The following is a 17,198-nucleotide window of genomic DNA, read 5'->3' as shown; positions in this document are numbered from 1 at the left end:
CTGCTGCCATTTCGGTGTCTCGCGCGGCCCGCACGCCCGCAGATGCCGTGACAGGGATGGCACGGTACCGCACCGGCTCTGCAGGATGCTCGGTCGCGGCGTGGAGGCTTTGCTCCGCACTGTGCCCGTGCAGGGCCGCGTAACCCGTGCCGTCACGCAAGGGTGCAGCGGGCGGGAGAAGATGATGGAGGCGCTGGATATACTTCCTTATAGGTCCGGTGAGAGAAAAGTTCCCGTGACGAGGTGGCCGAGTGGTTAAGGCGATGGACTGCTAATCCATTGTGCTCTGCACGCGTGGGTTCGAATCCCATCCTCGTCGGGGTATAAAACTTTTCCCTCACACAAATTTTTTTTTTTTTCTAACATTTCCAAGGGAACCTCTCCCTTCCTCCTCTCCTTTCGGCCCTTATTGGGAGAAGGAAAAGCGGAGGCGGCCGACAGCATCCTGAGGGATTCAGGGTTCCAAGGCAGGATAGAGTGTGCCACAGATTCTGGGGGTCACAACCAGGAGGGAGTGTCATGAGGGATCTAAGGGTCACCCAGGATAGTGTCCCACAGAATTTAGGGGTCACAGCCAGCACAGAGTGTCACGAGGGACTGAAGGGTCTCACCCCATATCCAGGTTCCTGTGGTGCCTCTCCATGGGGTATCCTGACTTACCTCCTTCCTCAGAGCACTCCAGCTGTGCCACCAGGGACAAATCACTTCTAGATCTCCACCTCCTCTGGGATCCCAACAAAACATCCTATTAGGGTTGGCTGGGTCCTTTGTGAAAGCTCTGAGTAAGAATTAGAGGGATGGAAGATCTCTCCTATGAGGAAAGGCTGAGAGAGCTGGGATTGTTCAGCCTGGAAAGGAGGAGACTGCAGGGAACCCTCTGAGCCCCTTCCAGTGCCTAAAGGGGCTCTAAGAGATGGACTTGGGACAAGGGGAAATGGCTCTGAACTGGAAAAGAGGAGATCTAGATGGGATATAGGGAAGATAGGGGCTCCTCACCCTCCTCACCTGGGAGGGTGGGGAGCCCCTGGCACAGGTTTGCCCAGAGAAGCTAAGGCTGTCCCTGGATCCCTGGAAGTGTCCAAGGCCAGCTTGGACAGGGCTTGGAGCAAGCTGGGACAGTAGAAAGTGTCCCTGCCCATGGCAGGGGAGTGGGACTGGATGGGCTTTAAGGTCCAGCCCCTCACTGAAAATGACATCCAGTTCTCCTCAGATAGTTACTGCTTTGTCTTCCATAAAGTTATGGCAATTGAAAAAGCATAAATGAGTGTATTGACAAGATACAGGAAAACTTTTCCTCTCTGCCTAAGCCATCCATGGTTCACTTAAAAAAATCTGGAATTAGAGGCCTGGAAGTAGAAGTTAGTGAAACTCAGAGGCTCCAGGAGAAGGGACATCTCCCAGCTCTGCTGTGACAGCTCTGAGCCCTCCCTGCACACACTGCCAAAATTTTAACTACACTTAAATCCTTCTGGAAATTAGATCATACTCAACCCTGGGCAGAGTGGCTGGATCACAACAGTGCAGCCTCACAAAAGGCTCCCAAACGCAATGTAAAGCACAAGTGAACAAGAAGCACACTTCCTTACTGTGTGGAAGGTGAGTACTCAGGGGCTGATTGCAGCCAGACCCGCACAGGGACAGGCCAAGGCACAGGGAAGTTTGCCAGGAGGGTTTATTTGTATGGAAAAGTGCTTTAGCACAGTGAGATAGACATTCTCCTGATAAAGAAAGAATTACAGGATTGTCTAGGATCAAGTCCAAAGCTAACCCAGCAATGTCAAGGCATGTCCAAGTAAAGGTGTACTAAGGAAAAAAATTCTTCCAGGACCTACATTTTGTATGGAAAACTTTATGCCATCAACCAGGACCCAGTACTTACCTCAGACCCAACCTCAAATGTGAATTTATCACAGGGAATCTCCAAGAACAACATTTTTCCAGCTAACAAAACATCAAACACAGTTTTGACAAATTAAAATAAATAAAATAAAATAAATTTTTAAATAAATAAGTAAAATAAAATAAATAGAAATAAATAAATAAAATCTAAAATAAAATCTAAAATAAAAATAAAATTAAAAATAAAAATAATTTTTAAAAAATGAAATTAAATGAAATAAAATAAAATAAATAAAAATAAATAAATAAAATAAAATAAAATAAAATGTAGTATCCTTGTGAAAGAAATCCTAAATCTTCATAGTTCAAAGAATCTTGGAAACAGAAGCCCAGGGGTTTCTTGACCAGGAAATTAAAAGTTGCCAGTTGCAGCCATTATTCCAGGAAAAGAGGAAAAAGCAGTGCTGAGCTCCAGTTCCTCATCAGGCCCTTTGGCCCCAATGTCAGTCAGGAAAATCCCTGACAGAGCCTTTTTTTGTTACAGAAATTTCTTACCAAAAAACCTCCAAGCATAACTTGGGACACATTAAAGTCTAATTTAACTGTCATCTCTAAGTCTACCCCCATTCCCCTGCATCCAAGTTCAGTAACAGCTCCAGCCACCCTTTTTGATACACCAAAGGTGCCCAAGTTCCATTTATTTCCATGAAAGGTGTATTCCAATGCATCAAAAATTTGGATAACGCTGACTTTTAGCATCACCTCCCTAAATATATGGAATTAAATTAGAATCACGAAACCACTGTCAGGATGTGGAAGAGCAAAGCTCAAACCTGAGTGAATTATTATGGAAATATTCAACATCAGCTGGATGATCCAGCAGAGAAAGACACCACTTGGCTCCTGTGGGCTACTGGAGGCAAGCAATGGTTTATTGTGATTTGGTAGTTATGTCTCGACCCTGGTGACATCATCAAGTGATTTTAGGAGGAAGGTACTAATTCCTGTGGGCTGGCCAACCTGAGATTTCCAAAATTAACATAAAAACCCTCCCAGAAGCCAAGAATCAACTGTGTAAACACTAATGAAAATAAGAACTATGGTGATATCAATCATTCATATAAAATTATTTTAAAAGAAGTCTTCTGCTTCATAAAACTGATTTTGTTTTTCTTGAAATCTGACTGTCACACTGAAGTGATATTAAAAAATATCTCCAGGACAAAATCTGGTAAACAGTACCTCCAAAACCAGGTCCAATACCTGCACCCAGAACTACTAACTTAAGTAATTATTTGAATGAATGTTGGTGATTTCAAAGGCAAGTGGATGTTGCTGACAAACAGCAGGCACAAAACAGATCACAGTGTCCTGGTTTTACCTCACAGTGTTCTCAGGAGTAATCTTGTCATTTTGAAATCAATCTGACAACAAAATACAATAAAAACAGGGTGTTTTATGACTTGACATCCAGCAGCTCTCACTGTAAGACACAGCAACACAGCAGGCTGGAAGAAAAATCAGTTTTGACTTTTAGTGCATACACTTCGTTATCCATGTGGATAATTGACCCAGAATCCATTGAGGTGAAGGCGAAGCTGCCTGTGCCGAGCAGAGTTCAGTCCTTGCTGCCCCCAGGTGCCAGTTCACTGAAGGGCAACATAAAACTCCTGTTTTAGCCTTGCTTCCCTGCTCATCCTTCACAGCACCTGTGGGAAGCGGGATAATTCTCCAGCCCCACCGATCCCTCCCAGCCCAGCTCAAGGCAGCTTTGTTCACCTCAACCACCATGCAAAGTCAGTCTTTGGTCTCTGTATGCTGCTGTCCTGGCCAGCAGGGCCTGCAGGTGCTGGGTGTCCTGGTCACTCCTGCCAGTCCTCCATGGCCCACTCGGGCATGCTGGAGCAGTACTCAAAGTCGGCACCCTTGTAGCGCAGGGCGTGCAGGAACATCACCAGCTCCTTGGGAGAGGGGTCCCGCCTGCTCGTCCTGCACTCCACACACAAAGGGTCCTTCTCTTCCCAACCCTTCTCCCCCGCCTGCCCATCCTGATTCCCACACAAACTGAGCTCTTTGTCTTTATCAAGCGTTTCCAGGTTGGCATCAGAGTTCAGTGGACAAGCTGCTATGTCATTCCTCTCTGGATCCTTCTCATCCTCAGCAGGGCAGGAACTCCCATTTACAGGATCAGACTTTGTGCAGTCACCTGAATTCCCACAGTCTTTACTTTCACCAGCAGAGTTCAAGTCGTCCTCCCCAATACCCAAGACCTCCAGGCTCTGTTTGGAGCGATGCTCCTCCACCAGCGCCTTCAGCAGCTCCTCGTCCGTCTTGCCGATCCTCCCGCCCTTGCCCCGGTGCAGTCCCCAGGCCTCCATGTTGTAGATGGGGTCGTTGAGGATGGGGTGTCCCAGGAACTGCAGGTGCACGCGGATCTGGTGCGTGCGGCCCGTGCGCGGCAGGCACCTCACCACGCTGCTGCTGCCGTTGTAGCTGAGCCGCTGGAAGAGCGTCTGGCACGGCTTCCCCTTGGCATCCACGCGGCACACGCCCACCTTGTAGGAAACCACCAGGATGGGCTCCTCACAGACCACCTCGTGCTCCGGGAACTCCCCCACCACCCGGCAGACGTACTCCTTCTCCAGCTGCCAAGAGACACAAGAGGAAGGCTCAGGAAACACAGCGGGGAAACACAACCAAGCTCCAGCCTTGCTTCTCCTCCTCCTTCTCCCCTTAATAAAATACATCCCGAGGTGGCATTTTATTACAACAGGAAAGGGAAAAAAAAATTCAATCAGCTACTTAAAAGCCAAATTTCCCCATACATTTTCCTCAGCTAGTTGGGATATCAAGAGCAGAAAGGCCTGGCCTATTTGCCTTGTTTTAAATTCAGGAGCCATCTCTCCACAGCCTTTGGCTTACAGCCCTGAAGCCAATCCTGGAAAAAGTTCTGTTTGGATCAAGAGATTCTGGAAAAATGGGAATTTTAAAATTAAGAAAGTGGTGGATAGTTGACATATGTCCACTCACAAATAAATTTCATCTCTAACTGGTCTGCATGACCCCAGTAAGTTTGCACAATCCCTTAAGAAAGATGATCCACGTCAACCCAATATTACTGAAATAATTTAAATTTTTAAGAGATAACTTCCAACCTAAAATTACCAAAATCAATTAAAGTTTTAGGAGATCCTTTACAATTAAATATTACCAATTCAAAATAAATTTGTAGGTGATCCCTTTTAGTCCAGTATTACTAAATGAAATTAAATTACCACATCGAACCAAATTTTTAGGAGATACCTTTCAATCCAATATCAAAAGCAGTTAAATTTTTAGGGTTTTCATTCTAATATTATCACGCTAGGATTACCAAAATCAATTAAATTTTTTAGGAGCTCCCTTCCAATCCAGTATTACCAAACTCAATTTTTACTCTCTCTTTGGCCTATTGTGGTGCTCTGTAAGAAGCACCACATAAGAACACCAACACAACTATGAGTTGTCTGGAGAACTTGAGCTCACCTAGAGAGCAAACCCGGCTGACTGTGGAGCACAGCAGCAGCTCGCAGCCCTCACCTGCCTCTGCCGGACCTGCTCGTCGATGCGCTTGGACACGGCGGCGGTCTTGGCGAACATGAGCACGCCCGAGGTCATGCGGTCCAGGCGGTGCAGGGTGTGCAGCTCCCGCAGGCCGTGCTCCTTGCCCAGGATGAAGATGACCGTGTTGTGCCGGAACCTGCCGCAGGGATGCACGGGCAGCGACGAGGGCTTGTCCACCACCACCACCTCCTCGTCCTCCGCCAGGATGCGGATGGGCTGGGCGGTGACCGGCGGCTCGTGCCGGTGCACCGTGTTCCTGAGGAAGTCGTTGTTCTGGAATGGGTATGGACAGTCAGCCTGAATCCGGCTCGTGGGACCACCCACCCGGCCACACACAACAGGGACTTGACATCGTGGGAGAAGAATTAAAGCCCTTCTCTCCCAGGATCCCGGATTTAGGATAACAAGTGTGTGTGTCACCATGCAAACCCGACCACCTGCCCATCGCGCATTCCCATTCCTAAGGGCCGAGGAAGCCGTGAGGCACGTGTGGGGCTGTAGGATCCACACATTCCCGAATCCAGTGGGGCAGGGATTCCCCGGGAGCCCCGATTTCCCCTTCAACCCCTCCACAGGGTTCACAGAATCGTAAAATATGTCGAACTGAAAGGAACCCATCAGGACTATCGAGTCCAACTCCCGGCCCTGCGTTATCTGACCACACCGCTCACGGGGTGATGTTCACCGCTTGGGGCAGGCCGGGCTCTGTCCCCAGCCCACGATCCCCGCCGGGAGCGCCCACCCCGGGCCCGCCCACCTTGAGCACGATGTCCAGGTCGCGCACGGGCTCCTCGTTGAGGCGCAGGCGGCCGGCGCGGGCGGCGGCACGGTAATAGGAGAGGGGCTGCGCTCGGAACTCGGTGCCGAAGACGTGCAGGAGGCTGCGGCCCACCCAGCGCCCCTTGCAGTAGGTGCGGAAGTCGAAGTAGTAGGGGCGCACCTTGCGCAGGCCGCCCTCGAAGTAGTACGAGGTCTCGGCGAAGTGCTCGGCGCCGAAGCTCACGCCGGGGTTCAGCTTCCGCGGCGGCGGCACGTACCGCTCGCCGCCCGCCAGCCGCCGCTTCTTGGGGGCCGGCGCCGCCGCCTCCTCCTTGCCGGCGGGGCCCGGCTCCTCGTCCCGGGCTCGGCCGGTGCCGGGTCCCCGCTCGGCCATGTCGCCGCGGGGCGGCGGCGGCTGGACCCCGATCCTCGCCGCGCGCACCCACGCCGGCCACACCGCGCGCCGCACGCCGTGACGCATCGCGCTGCGCCGGGCGGCGCAGGCCAATCAGCGCGGGCCGGTCCCGCCAGGCCACGCCCCCGGCGCCCCCGTCCAGTTCCCGCCCCTCCCCCCAGCGCGTCGTGAGGCGGAGGCGATGGAGGAGCGAGAGCACCTTTATTTATTTATTTATTTATATTATTACGTCCCAGCAGTTTCCCCCCTCAGAACTGCTCCACAAATGGCCCTCGAGCGTCACGGCAGCCAGCCTGCCCCTTGTGAGCCTCCTCAGTCACGGCCTGCGGGAGGGATGCATGAGGGAAAAGCCGAAACATGAGCATTATTTTAAAACCCCAATCAGAAAAGCCAAGAAACGCGCATTTTTCGTAACCTCAAAGAGGGTCAAGTCCAGAAATGAAAATTTTTCAAAACTCCAAACAGAAAAAAACGAGCATTTTTCATACCCTCAAAATCCAGTGTTGCTGCCCATCATTAAATTAGCTGGTGCAGGCAGGAAGAGAACATGCTCCCATATTTTAAAAACTGACAAGTCAGGGTACATTGCTGCTCCAAGACACTAATTGCGACTTATTTTCGCCAAGCATTAGGCAGAGTAGTCGATATTAAAGTGGTTTTAGTGAAGCTTTGGGTATTCCTGTCTGCTGTCAGAATTCTCTGTGATCTGATGTTATCTAGAGTTTATCAGAGAGGAAAGCTGGAGTTGTCTGGATCTGCTCCCTGGAAGCTGCTACGGCCTCCAAGAGCCTCCCCTGGTCCTGTCCCTGTTCTCCATCCCTCCAGAACGTGTTCCTCTGAAGCAGAACTTCCCTTTATCCATTGATGAAATTTCCATCAAAAAGCAAAACCATACTGACCATCTACAGGCCTAAGTCCCTCTCATGAGATTTCTGAGATGCCTTTAGAGATATCCATCCATGTGTCAGAGGTCATCCCTGAGGCAAAGGAAAACCAACAGTTACTACTCCCTCAGTTCTGTGCCAGCATCGCATGGAATTTAAACACACACACAAGCTCCAGAAAAAGAGGAAATAAAACTCTGCAAGCTCTATCAGAGAGAAAATACCCCCTGCTTTGCCAAGCTGTTCTCTCCTTTTTTCCACAAACAACATCCACCAGGGATCCAGGAGTCGGTCAGCAAAGCCAAGGAGAGCAAGCTCAGAGAGAGAGAGGAAGGAGTGTTCCTCAGGGAAGAGCAGGTTTTACCGAGGCCACTGCTTCTCCTTGTCTGTGAGAGGGACGTAGATGACGCCCATGAGCTGGGTCTCCACGATGTGCCCCTCGCTGGTCTTGTCGTACTGCATTAGCACCTGGTTCGCCCCCTCGGGCCCCACGGGCACGATCAGCCGCCCGCCCGGCTTCAGCTCCTTCAGCAGCTGCAGCACCGAGACATCCCAGTCAGCAGGGGCAAAAAACCCCACACATTTCCTCTAGGGATACCCAGCATGGCCTCTCTTACCTCCTTGGGGACGGTGGCTGCGGCCGCTCCCACGTGGATGGCGTCGTAAGGAGCTTCCTCGGGGTACCCCTGTCTGCCATCTCCAACTACAGACAGAAAGCACCCAGGGAACACTTGGGTTGTGTCATAACACCTCAAAGCATCAACACAAACTGGAAGGGCTGTGAGGAGCAGAGCCAAGGGGAAAACCCCGGGGCTGCAGGGAGCTCACCCACGAGCTTCACGCGGCCGGAGCTGAGCAGCGTCGGATCATCCTCTTGGACGTTCCGGATGGATTCGTGCACCAGCTCCTTGATGTGCTCCACACCCACAGCTTTTCCCGTCGGGCCAGTCTGCAAAAAACATCAGTCAAACACCTGATGCCTCCCATATGGAAGAGACAGGGCAGGTTTCAGTGGGAACTGGGGAATCTCCAGGGAGAAGCTCCAGAGCAGAGGTTCTGAAGAGGAGGTGCAAGCCCTGTGCCTCTTCCTTGGTTTTAGGGCTGAGTAGTCCCCGTTATAGCAGCTAATTAAGGGATGTGCTTTCCAGGCTGGGAATAGAGTGCCATGAGCTCACCATCCTGGCAAAGCACGCGGTGAGGTATCCACTCCCAGATCCCACATCCAGCGCCTTGGCACCTTCCACCAGCTGATCCTTGAGCAGCTCCAGCGCATGGGCGTGCTGCAGGGACACCCAGGACAAGGAAGAGGGAAACATCCCGGGGTTAGTCTCCTCTTCCAACACCTTTTCTTGTTTTCTGATTTAATCACAGCACACCTGGCCTCGTGCCTGACACTTCCAGAGCAAAACTCAAGTGTCAGACCTGGAAGATCTTTTGCAGGACATCATTTAGGCAGTGGCTCAGAAATTAGATATGAAACAGCAGGAGAAAAGGTCTCATGCAAAAAAAGGGACAGCATGGAATTCCCATCTAAGCATGCTTTTAAAGCAACTGAAAGAGTACAGGGGAAACTCCTCTACAGAAGAAAAATCCCTAAAGAAACAAGCAGGATAATCATGTCCATGGGATGTTTCAGTTTTCTACTTGAAGAAAAATTAAATATAAAAAGAGAAATAAACAATTCCCTCCATTGCTGTTGAAAGTGAGGAGTTTTCACCTTACCATGTGTGGAGCGCTGATCGTAGCCTTGTAGCCTAAAAGGAAACAGGTGACACAAGTCATTTGACAGGGAATAAAATTCCCAATGGGAACAGTTCCTAATTCTCCCCCACCTTCCCCCAAAAATAGGAAAACACTTGTCTCCTTTCACAGAATCACAGGATGATTTGAGTTGGAAGGGACCTTAAAGCTCATCCAGTCCCAGTCCCTGCCATGGGTGGGGACACCTTCCCTTAGACCAGGCTACTCCAAGGCCCATCCAGCCTGGCCTTGGACACTTCCAGGGATAAGGATTCCACATCACAACCATGGAGTACCTGCCAAGGCACCTTGTGCCCTGCTGACAGCAGATGTTTTGCCAGAAGTGACTCACCAATGGATTGAGGAGAATCCATGTATGGGAAATACTTGATGTAGTGACCTCTGTCCGTAGCCAACAGCACATCAAAGACTCGCTGAGACTTAACGATCCCTTTTTCTGGGAAAGAAGGAAAAAAGAGACAGGCAGGACTGAAATTTTGGGCATTCCAGCAAGAAGAAATTTGAAAGGGGAAGTTCATACTTCAGGGAGTTCATGGATCTGCGGGTATTAATGAGGGATCTGAGAGAGAGAGCAAACCAAACGCCGATGGAAGGACATCTTTTCCCATTCCTGCTGGGGCCCAGCCACCAGCCCAGCTCCAGAGGGTGGCCACCTGCAGCCACAACGCCTCTGGCACTGCCAAGTGTAACGGGAGTGAACCGGAATCACGTTTCACGGCGGGAAACGGAGACTCCGGTTCAGGTTTCAGCAGTGAACTCAAGGGCCACGGCCGCAGAGACATCCAACATCCCTTCACACCTTTCTGCGGGAATTCTGGAGAAGTTTATAGCTATTTTTATGTGTGTTCCAGCCCGCTGTCCTGGCACCGGGCACCATTCCAGCCCTCGGACAGAGCCTGGAAGTGCGGGACACTCGGCTGCACCACCGGGCTCGAACACCGAGCTGCAGCACTCTAAAGGGCGCCACACACTTCCAGAGGCAGGGAAGGAAGGTGTGGAGAGGCGCTCCTGCCCCTCCTGGCATAGCACCTTGTTTCCAGCTATAAATAGAAGGAGTTCAGGCTGGGACAAATGCCGAAATTCAGGAACGTGAACCCCAACCCTTCCGAGTGAGCAGCGTCACACGGCGTGACACTAAATAGCCATACACAGCCATTAAATATCCGTGTACTGCCGTTCCAAGGGATGCTGCCGGCACTCACTGTACAGGTTGTTGACCAGCTCCGCGTGCGTTTTCCCGCTGGACGTCCAGGCCATGGTCCTGGCGAAGAGCAGCCCCATGAGTGCCAGCACGGCGCCGCACGGCAGCTGGCTCATCCCACGGACACGGCAGCGGTCTACGGAGAGAGGGGGTGGTTCAGAGCCCTGCCGGAGCTCCCCGTGTGGCGCTGGAGCACATCCCGGCCTCGCTGAACCGCGGCGGGGGCGGCAGCGCCTCGGGGATGTCACACCGCCCTCGCCTGCGCCGCCCGGCGCAACTTCCGCCCTCTGCCAACATGGCAGCGCGGCGGCGTCAGCGGCCCCCACTCTTCGGACCAATGGGCGTCCCCCGCTCCGCGCGGGTTCGATCCGGGGCCGGTGCGGCGGTGATTGGTCGGACCCGGGCCCGGTGGCGACGGTGATTGGCCGGGTCCGGGTCCGGCGAGGCGCGGGTGGAGCTGCCGCGGTGCCTGGAGCGCGGGCGGTGGGTGCGGGAGTGGGGCGGCTCCTCCGCCTCACGGGCAGCCGCGGGGACATCGCTCCCTGCAGGGCGGCCGGGAGTCCTGGTGGATGGGAATTCCCTGGAATGTCCGCTGGCGTGACTTGGGCAGAGGGAGGGGGGTGGCGGAGGCCTGGGCGGGCGGCTCGGCGCTCACCGTTTGTTCCCCCCGTGGCAGGATCCCAGGATGAGGATGATCGAGAGCGTGGACTCCGTGGTGACCCGGTCCAGCGAGGACCTCTGGGCTGAGATCTGCTCCTGTCTGCCACATCCCGAGCACAAGGACGCCGGCGATGCTTTCACAGACTCCTTCATGGATTCCTACGCCGAGGGCAGCGGATCGGGTGGAGCTTCCCAACCTGCCCCGAAGCCCTGGGCACCCCTGAACGACTCAGAGGTGTATTTAGCATCCCTGGGTGAGTGTCTGCCTGGTGACAGTTCTGTTTTTGTGGTGCCGTTGCTGTGGTACAAAAGTCTTCCAGCTTAAATACACAGAATCTGACTCGTTTTCTTCAAGTGCAGCAGTGGAAAGGTGAAGCTCAGTCAGAGCTTCTTCATCTCTGGCACAGAAAGGAACTTTTTATAAAGCAAAAGCTGAAAAAAGTTGTTTTTTACCCTCCACAATAAGTAGGAGGCTGCACACAGCAACAGAACAGGTGGCAGAAGTAGCTTTTTAAGCTTTTATTTCTGCCAGAACTTTCATCGTGCCTTTGTTGCTGTTTCACAGCGCACCAAGTAGTGCAATGAGAGTGATTTATTTTCCAATTTGCATGGAAATTGTGGGAACTCGGTGCCTGTGAGATCTGTGCCGTCCTGTGTGATTTCATGGGAGCTGAGCAGTAAGTGTGAAAGTTATTAAAACCCCAAACAGGCAGAGCTGGCTGATTGCACAAACCTTATTTCCTTCAGAAGCATCACCTGAAAAAACCATCCTGTGCATATATAGGAAAGGAAGCCAGGCAGGCTTGAAATACAGGGAGAAAATTACTTTTAAAATAGAAATTAGTCTTGAACAGTTAATTTAACTTTCTTTTTGATATAGAAGTCCAGACCCTTCTCTTCTCTCCTTCCAGAAAAAAACCCATAACCAAGGTAACAAAATCCCCTGTTCCCCTCACAGAGAGAAGACTGATGAGGATCAAGGGCCTGTCCCAGGAGGTGACCTCCAAGGACATGCTGCGCACGCTGTCCCAGGCCAAGAAGGAATGCTGGGACAGGTTCCTGCAGGAGAAGTTTGAGGCAGAATGTTATGTTGAGGGCCACGATGCTGATGAGAGGTAACAAGCAAATTAGAGGGAAGGGATCACCACTTACCCCTCAAAAACTGCAAAAAGGTTTTGTCAGGACATTACACAGAAATACCCATTGGGGTTGTGCCAGAGGGAACACAGAGCACGTAGGGTTTGAGCTTCCAGTGCTCCCCTCTGATCTTTGCACCCCTCGGCCTGCACGGAAGCACCTGGGACCTACTCAGTTATTTCCCTCCTCACACGTGGGGTAGGGAAGGAATGGAGCAGAGGAGGGAATGTCCAGTATGTCTCAGATGGGGATTTGGGGTTGGTGCCAGTCCTGGCATGAGCTTTCCCTTCCCTGCCTCTCTTACAGTGCTTCTGCTCTCTCCCCCACTGCCCTCTCACAGGTGATGTCAGAAGTAAGATGGGAGCCCTTTCCCTAAGCAATCTCCCACTCCCAATCACATGGAATGCTCTCCAAATTCCTCATTTCTCAGCTGACATTTTTCATGATTGCTTCTGGATGACAAGAAGATTATTTCTCTCCCTTCAAGAAAATCTACTTAAGCCAGAACTATGAAAAGTAATCCCTGTTTATAAGGAGGTTTCAGATGGTTTCTTTGGTCTCCAAAGAAACTTCAATGCGATTTATATTTAAAACCAAGCTTTTATGGGCTCTTTCTACTGTTTTTAAGTGGTGGGGGTTATCCATGGGGATGTTATCCATGAAAGAATTTCAGTCCCTAGAATTTAACTATGAAGTTCGAGGTCACTCTGAATGGTGCTGAAGTTTTGAGTCTCACCCACCAATGTAATTAAAGAAGCCTTAACTTTTAAGTGCACTGAATTATGATATTAGAGGGTTAGGATTATATTGGTTTTTTAACCTTCCAGTGCTATTAATGCTCACACATTTTGAGATATTCTTCCAGCTTTGTTTTTGTTCCCTACCCTTTCTCCCCTTATTTCCTGATCTTCATCACCAAGAGGCAGTTGGAGTTTTGGTTTGTTTGAACAAGAGGTTTTTTACTTCCAGCCCAGAAAGCTGGAAACTTCTGGAATCACAGATTGGTTTGGGCTGGAAGGGACCTTAAGGCCCATCCAGTGCCACCCACCTACCCTGGGCAGGGACACCTTCCACTATCCCAGGCTGCTCCAAACCCCATCCAGCCTGGCTTTGAACATTTCCAGGGATGGGGCAGCCACAGCTTCTCCGGGCACCCTGTGCCAGGCCCTCAGCACCCTCACAGGGAAGGAATTCTTCCCATATCCCATCTAACCCTGCCCTCTGTCTGATGGAGTTGGAGTCTTTGGCTACAGAGGCAGAGCAGAACTTCAGGTGTGTAAAGGCTGAAAGGTTTCCTCTGCAGGTCCTTTACACTGAGAGAAATCAGAGCATAAAACCTGTTCTAACCACACTTCCAAAGGCCCGCCTGCAGGGAATGGCTTTGGAGAGTGACAGATTCTGCTCGTCCCTGTGGCACCAGGATCCATCCACGCCAGGCCTCACCTGTGGGAACGGGAATACCTGCAGAGGGGCAGGAAATGCCTGTGGAGGCTTTTCCCGTCGCTTCTCCTGTGCGTTGCTGTGAGGCTCTGTCCCTCCCTGGTCTCATGGTGTCCCTTTGCTGTCCCCAGCACGCTGGAGCACCTGAAGCGCTGGCTGCAGCCTGACAAGGTGGCCATCAGCTCCGAGGAGGTGCAGTGCCTCATCCCGCCCTGAGCCGCAGCCGGAGAAGCCGGAGGGCGAGGAGGAGCCTCCGGCTGCCGAGCAGTGAGAGCCCCTGGCCCTGCCCGGGCTGCCTCTTGTCCCAGCCCCCAGGAAGATGTGCCCAGCCATAGGAATAGCAGGAAGGGGGGCACAGAGCAAATAGTCAGTAATTGAAGAAGTAATTTTTAAAAGAAAGAACCCGCAACGCACCAAATCCCAGCTCTGGAGCTCCGCAGGCAGTGGCTGGCACTGGTAGGGACGAGAGGGAACACCTGTACCAAAACCTCACGTGCATCTTCTCCAGCCTGCTGCCACCTCATCATTCCAGCCTGGATGTGGATTGTTTGGAATCCATCAGGAGACACATTCAACAACAACAACAAAAGCAGTTGTGGAGAAGCATCAGAAAACATCACGGTCTAGAATAGAGCAGAGAAACCACTGAGTCACTTTGGTCCTGTCTTTTACCTTTTCATTACTCAGCTGGGCATTTTTTCCTCTCCTGCCAAATCCATTTTGGTTGTTTCTCCAGATCTTCACTGTTTCAGTCTGACTTGGCCCCAGGCTGTGCCAGAAGAAGATGGATATTTCCCACCTCTGTGAATTTGGGACCCTGAAGGAAGATCTCACTGCAGTCAATAAATTGATGGTGTCATTGACATTGTAGCTATTTCACATTCCTCTCTGTAATGTACCCCCTAATATCCCATTTTATTGCCCAAAATCTCTATTACAGACTGTAGGGGGAGTATTTTTCCTCTTGTTGGTCGTTTTGTACCTGTTCAGCCTCTCCAGAAAAAGATCAGATGAGATTCTGTATTGGGAAACCAAGAGGGGTAGCTAGGGAGGCTACAAACAACTTGTTTTCATCACAGACATGCATAGAATTCTCTGACTTGAAATATATTTAGTATTTAATTGTTTTTTTCACCCTGCTTAACTCTTCAGAGGGTTATTTCCTTTTACTAATCCGAGGATCTGTGATATTGTGCTGATTTTTCGCTGATCTGTGTGTTCTGCCTCGGCACCAACACTGGGGGTCGGTAGAGGGAAGCAGCACAGTCTGTCAGAGCTTCTTAGGGGAAATTGTGGTTCTAGGAGTTAATCCTCACCGGATTCATGCCGTGTTCGTTTATGTACCTGTTTGAAAATACTTTTTTAGGAGTAAATTTTTGCTGGAGCCTCCCAGTTTCCTGTCTCTGTACCCAAAAAGAAGCGCTGCTCTCTTAGTCACCGTGTCACAACTCAGAGGTTGTTCCCACCATCAGCTTTCCTGGTGTAACTCCCACCCCAGCTCACCTCTGAAAAATGTCAGGCTCAGAATTCTCCATTAAAACAATCCCTTGTTTTTTAAACCTTGAGGAATGGGGTGAATCATCTGAGTGCCAGTGATGCACAAGCCTCGTGTCTTGCTGGTTTGCTCATTAAATGTCCCCTTTAATTTATGCTTTAACTGTCCTCTGTTAAGTCTGTGTCCTTGTGCAGATCTCTCTCACCTGATGTGACAAAGCTGTGACAAAGATGCAGAACTCTGAGCTGTTCCCAGAAATAGTTTGTGCAGAGAGAGAAAGCAGTAATTTCTTTGTCCCCAGCCTATTTCCCAGTCAATAAAATTCTTATGGGTAGCAAGCACAGTGAGGATGCTTTATATTATCTTATCTGTTCTTAAACATATTTGAAGAAGAAATGTACCCAAAAGAACTGTGCTGAAATTGTTCCATATCCATATCACCAGGCATTTCCTTTGGAGAAGGGACCTGAGAGAACAGCTCGTATCATTTCACTCGTAAAAATAATAACCATTCCAAGATTCTCTGACCTGCTCTATGGAAACATGTGGGGCAAAAGAAAATCCAACTGATAATTGTAAAGGTTGAGCAATAATTTCCTTAAATGGATCCTTTATGTAGAGTTAACTTTTTTCCCCTCCCATATATAATAAATATATTACATAAATATAATTATATATAATTAAATTATAACTGAGAGTATAGACTTGGGGTGAGTCTGTACTTAAATCACCAAAAAAAACCCTTTAAAACTTTTTTACAAAATCACTGAACCTGTAAATAGGAGTGTGATGTGTCCAAGCAATGTTGTTGCACTTGGTGATGGCACACATGATTCGAGTAGCAAGAGCTTTACCTCCCAGTATTTGGGTTTATTTTGGGAAAAACAGACTGCTGAGCTCCTCTGCACCAAACCAACTCTTGCTGGTAAAAGCAGCAGCCTCATTAGGGGTGGGTTTTGCTTCTACATCAACACCAATCTTCCTATGTGTGGAAATAACTCCCACAGAGGGAGAATTGTTGAGGCTGGAAAAACCCTCTGGGATCATCGAATCCAAGCCCAGAACAGCTGAGCCCACCCATGTCCCCAAGTGCCACAGCCACATGGCTTTAAAACCCCCCCAGGGCTGGGCACTCTACCCTTGCCCTGGGCAGCCTGTTTTTAACAATTGAGCCCAGAGGGGACATCAGTGACATCTCAGGGACACAGAAGGGGCCCATCCTCAGAGGCACAGGCAGATCTGCAGCTCTGGTGCCTGGTGGCATCAGGTCCAGACCATGAAGCACAGGCAGACACAGGGAATGACTTTCAGGCAGGATAAATGAGTAAATCACAAAGGAAGTAGCAGCCCCTTGCCCCTTTGTACCTTTTAAAGGCATTATTTTACCTTTTTCTCTGCATGAAGCAGCATTTCTGCACCCCTGGAAGCCAGTGGAGAGCCCATGTGGTGATGCAGCCCCAGCCTGGCAGGGGTTTGCTTTCAAAATGGGGCAGAATAAAGTATCTAACACGATTCACCTGCTGCCTTCTCAGAGCAAGGGGAGGGCAGGGCTGACAGAGCACTCTGGGCAGCAAGGATAGCCTTCCACCCATCCAAATGAGAAAAAAATGTGGTTCTCCACAAGCTTGAGCCAAAGGAATCAACCCCACAGAAGCATGAGGTGGCAACACCCTGTGGTGCTGCTGAGAATCACAGAATTCTAGCATGGTTTGGGGTTTGAAGGGACCTCAAAGCTCATCCAGTTCTACCCTGTGCTGTGTGTAGGGACAGTTTCCACTATCCCAGGCTGCTCCAAGCCCTGTCCAACCTGGCCTTGGACACTGCCAGGGATGGGGCAGCCACAGCTTCTCTGGGCACCCTCTGCCAGGGCCTCAGCACCCTCACAGGGAAGGATTTTTTTCCTGCTAACCACCCAAACCTTCCTTCCTTCAGCTTATGGCCATTAAATATTCTATCCTCCTTTGGAACTGACAGGGTCTCAGGGATTTTTGGTTATTTCTAAAA

At 50.5% G+C, this 17,198-nt stretch overlaps 3 protein-coding genes and 1 non-coding gene across 6 annotated transcripts; 2 read left to right on the top strand and 2 right to left on the bottom strand.

The window, feature by feature from the left end:
• The first annotated feature begins 237 nt into the window (after positions 1-237).
• On the top strand, positions 238-319 carry TRNAS-GCU (transfer RNA serine (anticodon GCU)). Its single transcript has one exon. It is a non-coding gene; the product is annotated as a tRNA-Ser (tRNA).
• A 2,431-nt stretch (positions 320-2,750) lies between these two features.
• Positions 2,751-6,682, bottom strand: RPUSD2 (RNA pseudouridine synthase domain containing 2). Its single transcript, XM_036385111.1, has 3 exons — positions 6,200-6,682; positions 5,419-5,715; positions 2,751-4,484 (listed from the first exon to the last, which is right to left on the bottom strand). Exons 1-3 carry the CDS (start codon positions 6,680-6,682, stop codon positions 3,702-3,704), a joined length of 1,563 nt encoding a protein of 520 aa, XP_036241004.1. The 3' UTR covers positions 2,751-3,701.
• A 130-nt stretch (positions 6,683-6,812) lies between these two features.
• LOC118687762 (protein-L-isoaspartate(D-aspartate) O-methyltransferase-like) lies at positions 6,813-10,732 on the bottom strand. Its single transcript, XM_036384883.2, has 8 exons — positions 10,464-10,732; positions 9,593-9,697; positions 9,223-9,254; positions 8,676-8,780; positions 8,329-8,449; positions 8,118-8,203; positions 7,865-8,034; positions 6,813-7,593 (listed from the first exon to the last, which is right to left on the bottom strand). Exons 1-8 carry the CDS (start codon positions 10,576-10,578, stop codon positions 7,581-7,583), a joined length of 747 nt encoding a protein of 248 aa, XP_036240776.1. The 5' UTR covers positions 10,579-10,732; the 3' UTR covers positions 6,813-7,580.
• A 161-nt stretch (positions 10,733-10,893) lies between these two features.
• Positions 10,894-15,532, top strand: CCDC32 (coiled-coil domain containing 32). Of its 3 annotated transcripts, none has more exons than XM_036384555.2 (4): positions 10,894-10,945; positions 11,139-11,376; positions 12,081-12,237; positions 13,831-15,532. In XM_036384555.2, the coding sequence occupies exons 2-4, from the start codon at positions 11,148-11,150 to the stop codon at positions 13,913-13,915; spliced, it is 471 nt and encodes a 156-aa protein (XP_036240448.1). In that variant the 5' UTR covers positions 10,894-10,945; positions 11,139-11,147; the 3' UTR covers positions 13,916-15,532. The 3 variants fall into 3 exon arrangements, with proteins under 3 accessions (XP_036240448.1, XP_036240449.1, XP_036240447.1); XM_036384556.2 differs by having other exon boundaries at positions 10,926-10,949; XM_036384554.2 differs by lacking the exon at positions 10,894-10,945 and adding an exon at positions 10,952-11,049.
• Positions 15,533-17,198: the final 1,666 nt, after the last annotated feature.

Source organism: Molothrus ater, chromosome 6 (assembly GCF_012460135.2).
Source record: "Molothrus ater isolate BHLD 08-10-18 breed brown headed cowbird chromosome 6, BPBGC_Mater_1.1, whole genome shotgun sequence".
NCBI classification, from domain to species: domain Eukaryota; kingdom Metazoa; phylum Chordata; class Aves; order Passeriformes; family Icteridae; genus Molothrus; species Molothrus ater.
Note: the sequence above shows the minus strand (reverse complement) of the source record. Positions and strands in the feature narration are given on the sequence as shown.